This window comes from Manis javanica, chromosome 6, assembly GCF_040802235.1.
Source record: "Manis javanica isolate MJ-LG chromosome 6, MJ_LKY, whole genome shotgun sequence".
Taxonomy (NCBI): domain Eukaryota; kingdom Metazoa; phylum Chordata; class Mammalia; order Pholidota; family Manidae; genus Manis; species Manis javanica.
The window spans coordinates 92916992-92934410 of record NC_133161.1 but is presented as its reverse complement, the minus strand read 5'-3'; the positions used below and the strand labels follow the sequence as shown (position 1 = coordinate 92934410).

The 17419-nt window shown below is 36.8% G+C and overlaps 1 protein-coding gene across 3 annotated transcripts in view; it reads left to right on the top strand.

Annotated features, from left to right (window-relative positions):
- VPS41 (VPS41 subunit of HOPS complex) overlaps window positions 1-17419 on the top strand; it is a 190678-nt gene that overhangs the window by 97939 nt on the left and 75320 nt on the right. For all 3 annotated transcript variants that reach the window (XM_017661346.3, XM_073239066.1, XM_073239067.1), the window contains exons 5-7: window positions 1513-1587; window positions 9001-9063; window positions 10932-10997. In XM_017661346.3, the coding sequence (XP_017516835.2) occupies window positions 1513-1587; window positions 9001-9063; window positions 10932-10997 (204 nt within the window). The remainder of the gene's footprint in view (window positions 1-1512; window positions 1588-9000; window positions 9064-10931; window positions 10998-17419) is intronic.

The window sequence follows — 17419 nt, the reverse complement described above, 5'->3', positions numbered from 1 at the left end:
TTGGTGAACAAAGATCAGAATAAGGAAAGTGTTAACAAAGATATTCAAGGAGGAAAGCGTTTGTCCCAAGAAGACTTTAGAAGCTGAGCATGAAGACTTCTCAGCCAGAGGGCCAGACATGCCGGCCCCAGTGCCTTCCCTGTTCTGCTTTTTTTTTTACTTTGGCATGTTCTTTGCTGCCCATCCAACATTCCCTTTGCAGGACACCTCTTCACTGCTCAGGGCCTGAGTCCTGACTCTGCTCTTTCTCTATGGTGACTCTCAACCATGGGCTTTAGTTTATTCTCTTGTAAAATGGATCAAATATCTGCCTTCATGGTCCTTTCCTCTTCTAACATTCTAGGAACTTTTACAGAGGTAGCCTGGTTTTCAGAGCATGGCACCAGGTGTGTGTGGTGTGTGATCAAGATGAGAAAGGGTTCTGTGGCCAGCTGCCTCAGCCTGTAACACGGGAATCTCACTCAGCAGCGTCAGTCAGTGGGGAGCCTTTCCAAGGTCTGGGTGTCTTGGTCTCACCTGACCTTTGCTTACTAGTGCGAGATGTTTTCTGTTGATCAACATCAATTTTGAGTATTTCCATTTATTTTTATCAATAAGCCAAATTATTTTAAGGTTAGATAGCTTAAAAAACAAATTTGCAGGCTAATGTTGTAGATAATGAAGGCTTACTTCTCTTTTCTTGGTTAGTTTGTTCTCTCATGATTTGTGTAAGATAGTTGGAAACTGCCATTATTTGAGAAGAGAAGAAAAGGGGGCTTGTCATTTTTTAATGTTGTCAACATTCACAGTTTTGATTTCTATTAGAAAATGCACCTGTATGAATGTTTCAGTAAGTAAACTCTTGGCTATGTAGAGAACTGGAAAGCTGTGGGCAATATTAAAAATATAGTTGTGTATTTGCACTTAGAACACTACATCTAAGGTGGAATGCTGATTCTTAATTTCAGTGGATTTTAAAATTTGAGGTTACTCAAAAGAATGGGAAGGTGGCTAACAAAGTTAGTTAATATCAATTAGACCTTATGGATTTCCCCCAGAAAATACTAAGTACAAAGTATAAATAAAAAGCTGATTTAGTCACTTATAAGAGAATAACAAATAGATGGACTGATGAGGCAAACTAAACAACTGAAATGTTTCTTTATATCAGGCTTTTTATTTTGGCTTTTGTTTTATAATTCTAATGGACTTGGGTGGGAAAGAGTTTTAGGAGGGTAGAGTAAATAGAACAGAACAATAAAAAGGCCTATAGCATGTATGCAAACTAGCATTTAGCTGGGACTTCAAGTACATGAGAAGATCATTTAGGGAAATCTTAGTTTTCTGGGCTTAATCTTGTCTGAGAACAAGAGTGTATTTTACCATTTTCATTTGTAAAAACAAGGACTTGTGCATTTAAACGAATAGACAAGTTCTATCACTTAAATTTTACAAAGAGCCAAGGCATTTGATTCTTGATTTATGTTTTCCTACAATTTTATACTTTTGTTTTGCTTTGTTTTGTTTTTATAGAGTCCTGTGAAGATAAATCAGATTAGCCTGGATGAAAGTGGAGAACACATGGGCATGTGTTCAGAGGATGGCAAGGTATGGTGTTGACACTGCTCCAGGGATGTTACCCAGTTCCAGGTGCTCAGAAGAGCCCTCTGCTTACTGTATACTGCTTTAGGAGATGTTTGATTATTCTTTTTGGGTATTGAACTTGCTTCCGATAGCTCATAATTAAAGTAAAATATATTTTGCACAAATGTGCCTTAGGAAAAGTAATTACAAGAATGCCAATAATGTAACTAGTATTAAGCTGATTAACAGCTGTGGCAGGGGGACATGTCACCTTAATCATTACTGCTGTGACACTTATACTTCAGTGACTAGTCTGCAGTTCCTACAAGACAGTAGTTTAATGCCTTTCTGCCATAAATCCACAAAATTGGATTTTGTGGGCATGATTTTTGTGGGCCAGTGGTTTTCATTTTCACACACACGTTATGAATGTTTCTCTTGAATTATAGAATCTTTTGATAAGCAGTCATAGTTTATCAGAAGAATAAAGTGTCTTACAATGGCCACATTAAATAAATGTAAAATCAATATATGTACAGTTTTCTAAAAACCTGGCACCCACTTCCTTGGCTAAGGACATACGTCATTGGTTTGGCATATACCTAACAATTATTGGTACTTCTTACTGATGTTGAGCTGTGACATTTAGTGGTTGTGGTGATTGATTTTCCACTTAGAAGAATGTCTTTTTTGTTTTTCAGTCAATGGAAGTCTTTTCTAATGTTGATTTGCAGTAATAAAATTCTAATGTACAGTGTATTTGAGCTACTTTTCTAAAATAACAGTTTAGAAAGAGAGGGCATTAAGAATCATTTCAGAACCTTACGTAAGTCTGACAGTGAAGAGATTTCCTAATCTAATTTTGTATTTTTTTAATCTAAATTCAATGGACCATTAGGATGAGTACATTAAGAGTAATGAGCTCAGTGTAAAAGATTTATACCCATTTAATCTGTTAACAAAAGAAAAATGAAGTTCTCTTGATATACAAGAATGCATGTATATATCTAAGCTTCATGTTGCCCAAAGAGTCTTGAGATAGTAATGGAAACACTGTATATTTCACAAAGCACTGTCAGATTTTATGGTACTTTCTGAAATTTGGACATGAGCCAGACAGCTGAAGAGCAATGAGGGAGGAGTTGGTATGTGCAGAAATTGAGAAGAATTATCCAAACTATTAAAAGACTTTCCTATTTGTAAAGAAGGATAATCTTCATTTTGTTTTCTTAAAGAGTATACTCTGATACCAATTTAATTGAACTGATTTGTTTAAAGAGAATATTCATTTTTTGAATTGGAAATAATTTTTTACAAGATACTTCATTGAGGAATTTTCAGAACTTTAAATGTTAAAGAATTATTTGATGTGGTGAGAGGGACATTTTAACTACTATGTCTCAAAAATAATGAGATGACTCTCAGCGCCTGGCACACTTCTTGGCAAGTACCTGTTTTCCTATTTTAGTCAAATTTATAACTGCTGTATATGATACATTTTAAAAATGTTCTTCACATGTTTCATTAGCATTGATAGAATTGAAAATAAATACTTTTGTAAGCCAGCTCTTACCATGAGTTAGTAGTATGAAAATTAGCTAGTATGGAATGATCTAGCAAAGTGGTTAGTAATGATACCAAATCAAAGATTATTGCAAAGGTGAACTCCAGATATCTAGAGTGAATACATCTTCAAATGGCAGTTGTGATTTTTTACTTTCTTTAGTGTATTATGACTCCTAGATAAAATATGTTACCTTTATACATAAGCTAGAATCATTTTAGTATGGAGTTCTGCATTGAAATATTTTCCTGAAAATCCAGAAAAGTATCTTCCCTATGACCTTTATTTTTGTATACATGTCTGAGGCCAGCCTACTGTTGTTCTTTCACAAAACCTTTTTAATTTTTTTTTTGTCCTGCCTTGGAGCTTAGACTAATAATAATAACAACAATAAAACAACAATATACGGCCCTTGTAATTCACTTTGATATGTCTTGTTCGGGTCTATTTTCATTAATTTTGTCTGGAACACAGTAAGTCCTTTTGATCTATATACTGAAGTATTGTTTTCATTTCAGGAAAGTTTACTTCAGTTCTGATTTTGATTATTGCTTCAGTTCCATTTGTTTTCATTCCTTCAAATAAACTCAATAATACTCAGGCTGGAGGCAGTATCTCACAGTCTACGAGCCTGCTTCTGTATTCTGCCAGCCAGGGTGGGGTTCCCACTCTGCTGTTAGATTGGGGGTGTTGTTTGATCCTCTTCCCAGTGCCTCTGCTTCCTCAGGTGGACAGTGGGCACAGAGGGAGGCTGCAGGTGCTGTAAGTATGGCCCAGATTGCAGTCATTCATATTAATTAACTCTTTTTACTGCTAACCAGTCACTTTTTAACCCATTGCAGTGTGGCCTCTTCCTCTCCCACATTATTTTACCTAAGCTTTCAAGGTAAGAGGGTGAATGGATGGACGCTATTTGCGCTTCTTTTGAAAATTGATGGGTTGTAAGAAAATGGGTCATGTTGTGTGACACCCACATACTGCACAGGAAGCTTTGCTCTTGTTGTTTCCACCCACTCCTTTCTGTGTAGTCGGGGAGTTTCTCTACTTGTTTGTTCCCTTTGTTGATTTGCTCTTGTTTCAATGTCAAATTTGCTTTGTGGAATAGCATTTTATTCCATTTTGCATTTTTGGTTTCTTTCCCACCTCTGTTTTCCTATCAGCCACATATATATTTCATTAAAATATGTCTTAAAGTATCAGGCAGTGTGGTCTAAAGGTTAGCAGTAGAATTATCCTGCCACACTTTAGCTTTGTGATCTCACGTAAGTTATTCATACCTCTCTGTGCCTTAATCCATTTCCTCCTCTATAAAATGGGGATAATAACAGTACCCACCTGATTGATTATTAGGAGAAATAAATGATTAGTATTTGTAGAATGTTCAGAATAGTACTTGGAACAGAAGAAAATGCCGTAATTGTTAGCTTTTATCGTCATCGTCATCATCCCATCTTTCTGCTCTAGATTCGTAGAGTCCTCTTCTTTTTGAAGTTGCCAAAGAGTTGCCTAAGTCTTTCTTTTCTGGTTACTATTAAACATTTTTAAATGGATACTTTGCATCCCTTTGAAACATTGGACTTCTGTTGGGCAATATTCTTTTTATAGACCTTGTTTGTTCCTTATTTATACATTCCAGAACAAGAAGAAGAGATCTTTCTGAACCTGGGTTAGCAAATAGGTTTATGTGTGGTTGCTTTTGGCCCTACTTGTTACCATTTTGGGTATTGTAGAGTCACCCTCTTGGCCCCACACAGGGGCCCTGTTAATAAGCTTGATTAACTAAACTGGAGGTAACCGGTTCTGGCAGCTCCCCTAGGGAAGTGGGAGCCTCTCCTATCATCTCTCTTGAGTCTCCAACTCCCTTCTTGAGTGGAGAATATGAAAATCAGCAATCTCCCCTGCTAGGTCCCTTCACTACTGCCCTAGATGGAGGGACAGTTTACATGGTCATCCAATTCTCACCCATGTCCTGTTGTTGTTTGGAGAAGAGGTTTGAGAGAGGCTATTACAGGGGAAATACTAGCTGGGAGGGTTGTCTGACACTTTGGCCACTTCACTCACAGTTCCTCTACATCAGGAGGGCTGTCACCCAGTTTTCTGGTTGGCAAATATATAGAATCCCATGCTAAAGTGGAGAAGGATACACACCTTCTTTACTGTCTCAAAAGGGTAAGTTTTCTTTACTTCGGGCAGTAAAATACATGTCACATACCTTTTGTGGCATGTATTTTACTGCCCGAAGAAATCTTTGGTTTGTAGTTACTGAGAAATCCTCTAGGACTTTGCAGTAGATTGACTATAAGGTCAATGGTTCTGAATATTCTTTTTCTTCATCAGGTATTTTTGTGACAAGATAATAGGGTAGGGTGTTCTTGCTGCAGTAGGAGATACCATTTTCAGAAGAATCCTCTCTATTTTAGCTTTTGAATCTATGATTCTTATCTCAGATGAGATCTTCCTAAAAGCTAAAATACTCCAAGTAATCATTCAACAGATTCCTTCTACAAAGTATGGACAAAATGTCAAAATAAATAATGAGGGAAAAAGATAGAGGAAATGAATGAGAATTGTTTTGGATTTTATTAGCTTTCATAGTATAACTTGTGACCACTTAGGGGGATTGTCACATTGGTGGAATGCACTGAAACATCAAAGGTTTTTCAAATCACCCTGCTTATACTGGTAAAGTTTATGATATTCGTCTTGTGAAGTTACAGTGTTTTGCATACTAAGGGAGAAAATAAGGCCAGTTGAGGAAAATGTTACTCAGTAGAACGTAGTAATAGAGATTGACCTGAGGGCTCTAATCTAGCTCAGCCACCATTAGCAAACACTCCTCGAGCTCCTGCTCTGGAATGATAGTGGCTTTTTGCTTCTGTCTAGTTCTCAAGAATGAGTATCAGCTTGTTTGCTAAGAACTTCTGTGATTTGTTCCCTTTTCTATTTATTCCTTCTTACCACTGAACTATTATATCTTCAATATGGAGTTAAAATTTTTAGAGGGGCACATATCTCTGGAAATTCATAATCTAATTTTCACTGTTAGATTCACAGTCCTACAATTTATCCTTACAAAATAAAAGCTGGGGTAAAAATCATAGTACTGATATATCCTAATAGTATTCTCAGTCTCTTCAACAGGCTCATACATTATTTGTTTATATCTCATATACTTACCCACACAATAAAAATAGCTCAACTATTGTTCTGAAATCACCTTTACCCTGCTATAGGCAGAAGGAAGTTTATCCATTTAAATGAAGTCGCCTTCGTTTAATTTCAACTTCTGTCGTAGAGTTGCCTAATTCAAATCTGATACTTTCATTGTAGTTTAGCAGATACTTGAGGCTTCTGGGTTGTGTTGTTTTCTTTTTTGCATATTCTACTTTTCTTACAGTTTATGTGGAAGGGTATCTTTGTGTATTTGCATATTTTAGACTATGTCATGTAATGATAGTGCATAAAAGAACAGTGCTTGGAACACCATCCTTGCTTAGTCGCCATCCTTAGGCAAGTCATTTGCTTCTCTACAAAATGATGTGTTGCACGGGCATACGGTGTTTGCTGCCCATCCCTAGCCATGGTCCTGTAAGGACCAGATAAGGTAGAGCAGGATTTTCAATGCTAGCTACATACTTCCAGTTGCAGACCTTTCAAAATGTCATTTTCACTCCACCAGAAAGTTTAATTTGTTTAGGATGGGGTCAGGCCATTAGTATCCAGGGATCTCAACTGTGCAGTCAGGTTTGAGAACCACTGAGGTAAAGCATGGGGAAGCATTAGAGATCTAAGTTAGTAGTAATACTATAAGATTTAACACAGGACCATATTGTGAGTGACATCGTTACATTGAATAGAAATAGCTTATGGTAAAAGAACTTAAACTTCCGACTCCAGCGTGAGTTTATACTGAGGTAACTTCAGTAAGTTGACCACTTGTTGATTTATGAAGATTCAGGTGATATAGTACCTCTCTCACTCCCACCGATTTTCTTAGATCTGTTGTATCAGTCAGGTTAAACTTGCCTAGGGTGAAATAAAACTCAGTGCTGTGCTTTTCTTTCCTGCTTTTCAACCACCAGTTTTTAGGAATTCAGTGCATCCTATGCTTGTACATTTGTTATAGAAGTGATGATTTGATGCCCTCTGAACAGTGAGAAGCAAGATGGTTATGGGGCACACATGCATTTGTCATGTCAAGAATATTTAACAGATCACTTCAGGGTCAATCAGATTTTTTGGTGTTAATGTTGTACCATGTGCTGGTCTTGGAACCCAAATAACATACATGGCAAGGGCCTAAAAACAGTAGTCACAAAATGAATGGAATATCTTAAAGATTTTTATCTCTTAATGAATGAATTTGACTCTAAAAATTATGCCATAAGTAAATTTTCCTCTTTGAACTTGCAAAAATGAACCACTCACAACCTAAGACTACAAACAAGAAGAAATTGAAAACCTGAATAGTTTTATATCAATTTTAAAAATTGAATTTGTAATTAACAACTGTCTCAGATCCAGTAGACCCAGTTTCACTAGTGAATTCCTGTAAAACTTAAATACTGTTTAAGTATTTATTATGAAGAAATACTATTAGAAATAATACTATTCTTCTAGAGACTAGAAAAAGAATGAACACATCCCTAATGCTGGAAAATAGTGCTAAATGCCCCTAATAGTTCCAAACATTTGAGAGCTCCTAGTATTCTTAGGCTTTGCTGATGAGACAAATTGGTCAGAATTACTTTGTGAAGTAGTTTGTCTGTTAAATGTGAGCAGAGGCAAACCCTGTAACTCAACAATCCCATTCAGACTTACATACCCTTCATAAATATGTATATAAGCACACCAGATGATTTGTAAAGAGTGTTAATTGCAGCATTATTTGTAATAGCCCCAATCTGGAAACAACCCAAACAATCAAAAGAAGATGGATACATAAATTGTGATCAATATTTGTACATTGAAATACTGCACAACAGTGACAAAGAACCAGCTACTGTGATACACAGCGGTGTGGATAAATCTCACAAAGAAAATGTTGGTGAAAGAAGCCAGTGAAAGAGTTTATGATAATATTTATATAAAATCCAGACACTGGCACAACTTATCTGTAGTGATAGATTTGAGAGCAGTGGTTAGTTCACAAGGGTGTCACTGATTGGGAAGGGGCACCAGAGAGCCTCGTGGGTGGGTTCTAGTCCTTGGTCTAGGTGAGGGTTGCAGGGATATGTTCACATCGTAAGAATTTGTGAAGCTTTAAATTTATCATTTGTACCCTTTACAATATGTATATTATTCAATTTCTTAAGTAAACCACTCAGAAAAGAGATTAAGTATGAAAGAAATAGTCTGGAACAACTTTAAGGGAGGTGCTGATAAGTAGAAATTTTAATCTTACATTTATGTGCTCTCAACAGATCCAGTGTAAGATTATAAATGAAGTGCAGTTTGCCTAATCTCTCACCACATTGATCTGCATGGTTGATTTATGTATATATGATTCAAAAAAAGAAGCTCCTTTTTCCTTCAAGGGAAGGAAAAATTAATTCCTTTAGGGATAGCCTATGGGAAGTTCATTAAAGAATTTTAAGAACCTATTCATATCTATTTCAGTGTTAAAAGATGGCACCCATTTAATGAAACAAATTGGTGAGTCAAGGGACCTCTGTCCATGAGATGCTTCTAATAGTTGCAGCAGAGTGCTCTCATCCTGATAGAATTGTTTTTCTTGGATACTTAATAAAAATCACAAGGACCTTAGATTATTAACTACTCTACTTTTTTATTGATAGTATATGTTCTCACTGATTCAGGAGCCTTCTTTGTGGTGGTCACGGTGAACTGACAGGATCCATTTCCTTTTTTAGGTGCAGGTGTTTGGACTGTACTCAGGAGAAGAATTTCATGAGACTTTTGACTGTCCCATTAAAGTAAGTATTCAGTAAGTTTGCATTTTTTTAAGGGTTTTCTCAACTAAGGCAATAAGCATTATAGTACTTTGAGTACTTACCAGTCTTGCATTAATTTTGTCACTAAGCATCTATTCAACAGTTATGATGTGCTAAATACTATTTGATGCTGTGAAGGGTCACAGGATGGATATTATGTGACTGTGATCTCAGTCTGTCCCCAGGAATCTTTTGTTAGTGGGTTAGATCACACACACACACACACACACACACACACACACACACACACACACACACACTATCTGTGATTAAAGACGCAAAGAGGTAAGAATAAAGAGTTCTAATACTAAGAAGTCCAAAGCTAAAAGAAGTTTCCTCTAGTTCTTCTTGTTCATAATGGCTTCACAGATGGAGTGATGTTTGACTGGGCTTTAATAAATGGGCAGAATGGATGGAGAAGCTGGCTTCCCATGTGGAATAAATATAATATGAATGGAGAGGCTAGAAAGTTCAAATTGTGTTCAGGAAGTGGCAAATAGTCTAGTTTAGATGGTGCATAAAATACTGACTTGGCAGGAGAGCCGTATAGACAGATTGGGGCTGGCTTTATATTCATGCTAAGGAATTTGGACTCCATCTGGTAGATAAGGAGAAATTATTTAATGTTTAAGAACAAAGAAGTGATATAAACTGAACTAAGCTTAAGGAAAATTAATACAGCGACTATGTATAGTGTAGATTGCAAGGCTGATAGACTCAAGGCAGGAGGGCTGGTTTTAGGTAATAGTTATGGTAGCTAAATAACTATTACAGTTGTCAAAGGGTGAGGTCATTCCTTTTTTTCACTTGTTTAATCAAACATTGATCAGCAGGTAAAAGAGAGATAGGGTCTGATGTGTTTTTTAGAAAACCAATTTTGCTGGATTGGAGGGTAATTTAAGTAGGGGAGTATTTGTGGACAGAGATAATTTAGAAGGCTAATGCCTTCTAAGCAGGACTTTGCAGGATCTCAATAAAAAGAGCAATAGTGATGGAATTAGAAGAAATGAATTCAGAAAACCTTTAAGAGATAGACTTAACAAGTCTTAGTAATGGATTGGATGAGGGGATAAGCTTGGAATAATTGCTAAGGGTAGAGCCAGGTTCTTGCTTTGGTAATTAGAATGCTATCAGTTGCAATGAGGGATAGTTTGAGTAAGGACGTTGCTAGTTTGGTTAGATAACTGTAGTACATCCAGTGGAAATGTTATGGGGCTTTGGAAGCATGAATATGAAGTGCACAATAGAGATTGGCCCTAAAAACACAAAGTTGATAACCACAGTTGAGTAAGATGAAACCATTTTTAAAGATATTATCCAGTGAAAAGTTAGAGTGAGAAGAAGACTGATGGTAAAATTCTGTAACACCCTTAACTTAAAGATTCCTACAGTGAGGAGGGGGGAATCAGCAAGGGATCTAAGAAGATTCAGAGGGTCTCTTAGGTACCACCAGGAGAGTAGTGGTGTCAGGGAAGCCAAAGGAGAGAGGGTTTCCAGAAGGAAGCAAGGGCAGCAGGGTGAAAGGTGGTCTGGAGATTACACAGTGAGGACGGGAACAGGGCATTTCATTTGGAAATCTGAGTTGCCAATCTTTAGAACAGGAAGCTCAACACATACCAAGAAGTAAATTGGAGATAAAGAAGTGGACGCTGCCAGTAGACTCTCCTTCCAAGAAATTTGGTGGTGGAGAACAATCATCTGGTAGATAGAGTGAGGGTCATGTCCCAGAAATATTTCTGCAGGTGGTGTTTTGGTTGATGGTACTGCTTCTGTGAATGCCTGTAATGTAGAAAAGGTTTTCATTCTGTGCTTCAACTGTGAAGCCTAAACCTCTCCCTGTTCCCTCGTAGATCGTTGGCGTGCACCCGCATTTCGTGAGATCCAGCTGCAAGCAGTTTGTGACTGGAGGGAAGAAGGTAAGTGCTGCGTGTCTACCATCACATGCAGTGTTTGAGGAGGATTCTGTTTGCCTTTAACTTATCCTTAATATTTTTAATATCTGACTATTCATTAGGAGAAATCCTGGGAAAGAGCAAGGTAGTGAAATCATAACGTCATCATTTCTTGAGGGAAGTGTGCCTCATTGCTTCCTCACTGATACTCCTTTGGAATAGAGAGAGGGCAAGAAAAAAAGAGATGTTACTCAACTACTGTCTAGAGCTTTGAAATATTGTCCTTCCCACAAAGAAAGGTGCATTTAAAAATAACAAAAAAGCAATTAAATTAACATTTCCCCCCTTTGTTTTAGAAAATCTCTTACAGTTCTTGATAAAGTAGCAGAACAATTAGGGCTATTTTGTACTGACATTTTCTAGCATATTTTATTATCTTAGTGCTATTTAAAAAGTAACTTACATAGTCCTTTTGTACATTTACTTGTTTGTTTATATCAGTAGTAAATGCTTAAATTAAAATATCTTTTCTGCTTGTAGGATAAGTGAAGTTAATTTTTTCTATTTTGATTAACCAGTGATATCTTTAAACCGTTTTCATAACAAAAAAATGGTATCACTGGAATTCTGAATGTTATTTCATATCCAGTTTAAAGCTCAGTGGAAAGAAGGTGGTCTGTGATTACTTCTACAGCGGTGTATAGCTATGGAGTGGCTACTTTGAGGCTCAGCTACAGAATGGTTTCAAATGTTCTGTGATAGTTACCTGTCTTTTTGTCTTGATCTGCTGCTTCGTAGAGCGATGGAGTAGGAAAACATGTTGGCCATTACCTTGACCAGCATTTCTCAAGCACTGGTTTTAGCTCATCATAATAGTTGAGTGGCAGGTCCTGTAGATCCTGATTTCACTCCATAGCAGAAGTCAGCATTGCAGCAGCTCTGATTTCTGGTTGAGAACAAGCCAGCTTCTTCCTTTTCTCCCCACAGCTCATTGTTATCATTAGGCTGTGGCCTCATTAGCCTTGCATAAAAATGTCTATAGAGTAATCAGTGGGAATTACCTATTTAATCTAATATTCTTTAACTTAGATCTACAGCTGATGTACTCCTGAAAAAAATAACTACCTTACTTGTCTGTTGACCTCAGCAGAGAGTAGCTTTAAAATTACTTATTAAAAGTACGTATGAAAAAATTAGGAAATTTTATGTGAAATTTAGCTAAAATTTAAATCCATCCATTTTTATTTAAAGTCAATGGGGATAAAGAGTACGAGTCACTGTTTTTTTGTTTGATTTTTAAGTGGCTTAGGACAACAAACTTTTATTATCCCATAGTTCAAAAAGTAATGAGTGGCTTATGTGGTTCTGCCTCAGAGTTTGTTATGAGATTTCAGTCTGGATTTTGGTTGGGGCTGCATTCATCTGAAAGCTTGATTGGGACGGGAGAAGCTGCTTTTAAGGCATCTGCTACCTTCTTAATCATAATCCCTTATATACTTAAAATACTGAAAAATCACTTTGGCTTAAGTATTTTCCTAATACTTCAAGTTCCTGTTTCCAGTTTCAGGAGTTGGAGATTTCACAGTTGTCCCCTATTTCTTGAAAGTATTGGTATGAAAGAAAGTATTAGAGGTGATATGAGTGGTAATATCCAAGTGGTAGGACAGTGGTAGGACTAAAACTCTGAAGGTGGCTTCTGTTCTTAATGATCAGGTTATTTATGAAGTTTAATGACTGCTGTTATCTGTGAAGGATACCTGTAGTCTCAAGTTTACCACAGTAGTTTTGTTACATGAAATGTCTTAGTCAACCTGCAGGATCCCTGTGTTAATGTGTCAAGACATATTATTTGTCCTTCTACTTAGCATTTGGTATAATTTATAGACATCTGGAAGAAGGACAGTGTGAATGTTCAGGCCATACAGAGCTCACTGAGTAGATACATGAATATTGTGCAAATAGCCGCTCAAAGTATGGGCGAGGTAATATGGGAAGAACTTGGAATTCACACAAAGATAAGACATTGTGATAAGCAGTAAACTAAAAAGAATTCACCAAATGCTGACCAGGCAAGAACATGAGGGATTCAGTTCATCTCCGGTTATCATTGTCTACTCGACTCGCTGTCCAGTGTTCTGTGAGAGTGTTCTGACTTCTCTTTTTCTCCTATTCATTTCTCCAGAAATAAACGTGTAGATGTTTATTCTCACACACAAAAAGATATTTATGTGTACATAAAATGAGAGTAAAATAAAAACAGTTCAGGTCATATGGTGAAAAACTTTAAAAAATGATAGCAAATTAGAATTTCTGTATTAAAATAATTTAAAAGAAAAAACACACTAAAGTATTAATATATTGTGTAATGGGTTTAGTATACTGGCCTTGATAAAAGTGTATGTGTGATATTTTAAATGAAGAATCATGACTATACGTGTCATTGTAGGTGATATTAAGTCATCTTTCTTCTAGATATTTTAATAGCTTTATTGATATATAATTTGCAAACCATTAGTTCACCAGTTTAAAGTGTACAGTTACACTTTTAATATATTTGCAGAGCCATGCAATCATTACCATAATCTAATTTAGAACATTTTCATCACCCCAAAAAAGAAACTTTGTAGTCGTTAGCAGTCACACCCTATTCTCCTTCCTGCCCTTCCCAACCTAGGCAACCCCTAATCTCCATTCCTCTATAAATTTGCCTATTGTGGGTATTCATATAAATTAGGGATATTTCATGTAAATGGAATCACGATATATAACATCTGTGTGTGGTTCTTTCATCAGTTTTCTAGCACATCCATGTTGTAGCATGTATCAGTACTTCTTTCCTTTTATGGCCAAATAATACTGCCATTATTTTTCATGACCAAATAACATTTCATTGTCTGGATATATCATATTTCATTTAGCCATTTTTCAGGTAGTGGGCATTTTGGTTATTTCCACCTTTTGACTCTTACGAATAATGTTGCTGTGACCATTTGCTTACAACTTCTTGTGTGGCCATTCATGTATTTGCATTCTTCTTGGGCTTGTAATTGTTAGATTATGTTGTAATTCTATGCTCAACACTTTGAAGAATTGTCAAAGTGTTTTCCAAAGTGGCTGCACCATTTTACATTCTCACTAGCAATTTATGAGTGTTTCAGTTTCATCCACATTCCTACCAACATTCATTTATATCTCTTTTTTATTATAGACATCTGGTGGGTATGAAGTAATATCTTATTATTGTTTTGATTTCCATGTCCCTAATGAGTAATGATGTTGAGCATCTTTTCTTATGCTTATTGGACATTTGCATATTTCCTTTGAGAAATGTCTGTGCAGATTCATTGCCTGATTTTTGATTGGGCTATTTGTCTTTTTATTATACACTGGAAAAGTTCTTTATATATTATGTGTACATGTCCCATATCGATAGAGGATTTGCAAATACTTTCTCCTGGTCTGTGAGTGTTTTCCAAAGTGGCTGCACCATTTTACACTCTCACTAACAATTTATGAGTGTTTCAGTTTCATCCACATTCTTACCAACATTCATTTATATCTCTTTTTTTATTTTAAACATCTTATTATAGACTTTTTGCTTTCTTGATGGTATCCTATAATATACAAAAGTTTTAAATTTTGATGAAGACTCATTAGTCTTTTAAAAAAATTTTTTTAAACACTGTGCTTTTAGTGTAGTATCTAATAACTCATTGCTTAATCCTACACTGACAATGAAATGAATCCTGGAATTATATGCCAACTTCTGTAAACAGTGGTAGAAGTGGCACAGAGATTAGAGAAGTGAAGTAGGAAAAATGGGAGGCCAACAATGAGATATTCATCATGAGATATTCCTAAGAATATTTTAAAGAGCTGTCTAATATTTTAATTGTTTTGACTTTATTAAACATTTGTTTTCTGTAAAAACTTTTTCTAATTATTTAGAACAAACATTTCAAAACAGCCCTGCGAAACAGCAAATTATAAAAAGCTCAGACTACATAGTTTGAGACATTTGTTAATATTTCCTTTTTAACGTTCTAGCTTCCTAAATCTTTAGAGAGACCTTCCTATCCACCAGGGACTAGAAAGAGGAGGCTACAGTTGTGTCTGGCATAAACTTCTATTACAGGTTTTCAGGGTAACTTCTCAGTAGTTGAATGCCATAGCTAGATTTATGGACTGCACTGCTTGACACATAAGCATAAAAAGCTTACTCTAAATTCTGTTTTGTTTCCATGTTAAAAAAAAGAAGAAAAACATCTCTTAAAAGTGCTATTGGAGAGAGCTTTCAAACACCTGAACTGATGGATTTTTTTAAAAGTGTAACCTCTTGTGTAGCCAGAATTCTAATACATGCGCATAGCAATGAGCCTTCTGTTTTAGAAATAAGTCTGCCCAGCAGATCTTCTATGGGGTTGTTTGTTTTTTTAATTGCTTAGCTTTCTCTGTCAGCAGATAAACTTTAGCTTCATACGACCTCTACCTTTGAACTCTGAAATGCACTTCATAATAGCTGGTTCTACTACTTTGACAAATTATTAAATTGTTGCGATGCTCTGTTATGGAGTTCATTTTTAGAAACAAGATAGTCAGCTGTTTGGCATTGTGGGATAAAATGAGGAGACCTGGCTGCAGGGACAGGTTGCTTTGTAAGCTGGAAAATGTCAGGCAGCAAACGAGGACAGGACTTGTGTGAATTAATGAAAAAGATCATCTCGCTCTTCAGGACTGATGGTGCTTGACTAGTTTACCTCAAGGACAGAGGTGGTAGCATCAGCTAGCTTCTCTAAGTTTCCAAAGGTGATTTGCAAACATTGCATTTGACTCCTCTTTGGAAGGGGATTCAATAGAGCAGCTTCTTGTAATAATGCACTTCTTTGTAGAATCCAGATACCAATCTAGAATCCCCAGCCTGGTGAACCCCTGTGACCACTAAACGTGAAATGGAGAGCTTTCTTATGTGTATGCTTATCTTCTGGTCAGATTGTAAATGGAGTTCTTGGGGCCCAAGGGATTGATGTCAGTTACCCTGCTCCGTCTGCTGTCCAGTGGATCTCCAGGGTGGTATTTCTTCAAGTGCTCAGAAGTTTGGTCTTAGGGAGCTTTCTGCATGCAGACTTTTCTTACACACACTATTCTACAGGCAGCCACTTTTTCTTTAGTGAGCTCAGCTAATTTTTCCACATGTAATATTTCCGTATTGTTTGCAGCTTCCCCCTCAATTCTGATGCTCAGCTTACCGCCATCTATCTTCCTAGAAAAATCAAACCATCCTTTGCTCCTTGCTGAAAATATCTCCCTTTGCATATTGAGAGAACTGAGACTGTTCTTAAGTATTTTGCAGAATTAATGGCTGTGTGAGGGTCATTGCCTAGGTCAGAGTGCTCATTGTGGGTTCTTGTGGGGTTTAGGACTAGGGACTGTCATTAATACTGGGGGCCCCTCCCTTCCCCCACCCCCTTTTTCCTTTTAAGATAAGGCTGTACAAATACAGTTATTAACTTTGGGAGATTCTTTCCTCCCTTATTTTTTCTTTTTTTAAGACAAGGCTATATTGAGCAAGGGGTCACAATCAAAGCCACTGTAAGTTGGTGCTACTGGTAAAAAGTGAATTACAGTCAGTTCACAGGATTACTTGGCTTGAATCTGCTTTTTGAACACAACCTTGTGTCAGGGTCCATGGTAGGTGCTCTGAACACACAGTAGCTAGATTTCAGGAACAGCAGTATGTTTCCGGAAGGTGGGACGCTGTTGACGGAGGGCAGTTAGTCCATATGACCATTCAGCAGAATGGTGATTTGGTAGGCACATGAGTATTCCCAGTCTTCTGAGAGGGAAAAAATGTGTGTATGTACCTACGTATGTAGGTACCACCATGGGTGATTTTGTAGTCCTTTATGTTTAAGCGTTTTGGACTTTTTCCCCTATAGTTTGTTTTCCATTTTCTAATTCAATTTCAGCCAGTATTCCTTTTTGATATTTCTAACAGTGAAAATTGGCACAAACTAAGTGTCTAACAATAGTGAATTAGTGGTGTTAGTACCCAGCAGCCAAACATCACCAGGAATACACCCACTGGGAGCTAGGAAGAGGGTATTAGAAGGTATCATAGGATTTGGGCTGGTGAGAGGTGATTAGGTGTTTAGGGGAGGATTTAAGGAAGTAGGGCTTTGCTTTTGATAAGATCCTGTCAGGAAGCAAGAGTAATTCTACCATTGGGTATCTTAATAAATCTTATCTAGGAAGAGAAAAGACTAAATCAAGACTAAAGATGTAACTGGTAAAGAAACAGCAACAGTCTCTTATTTTACCCAGGGTATGTCTGGTCATTTATGTGGCTTAGAAAAATGTCCATATTTTGTTTGTGTTCAGGTTTGATTATGGAGCGTCTGTTTTTGTCCTGCTTCTGCATGGTCAGGAAGCCTTGTCTGATGTTGGTG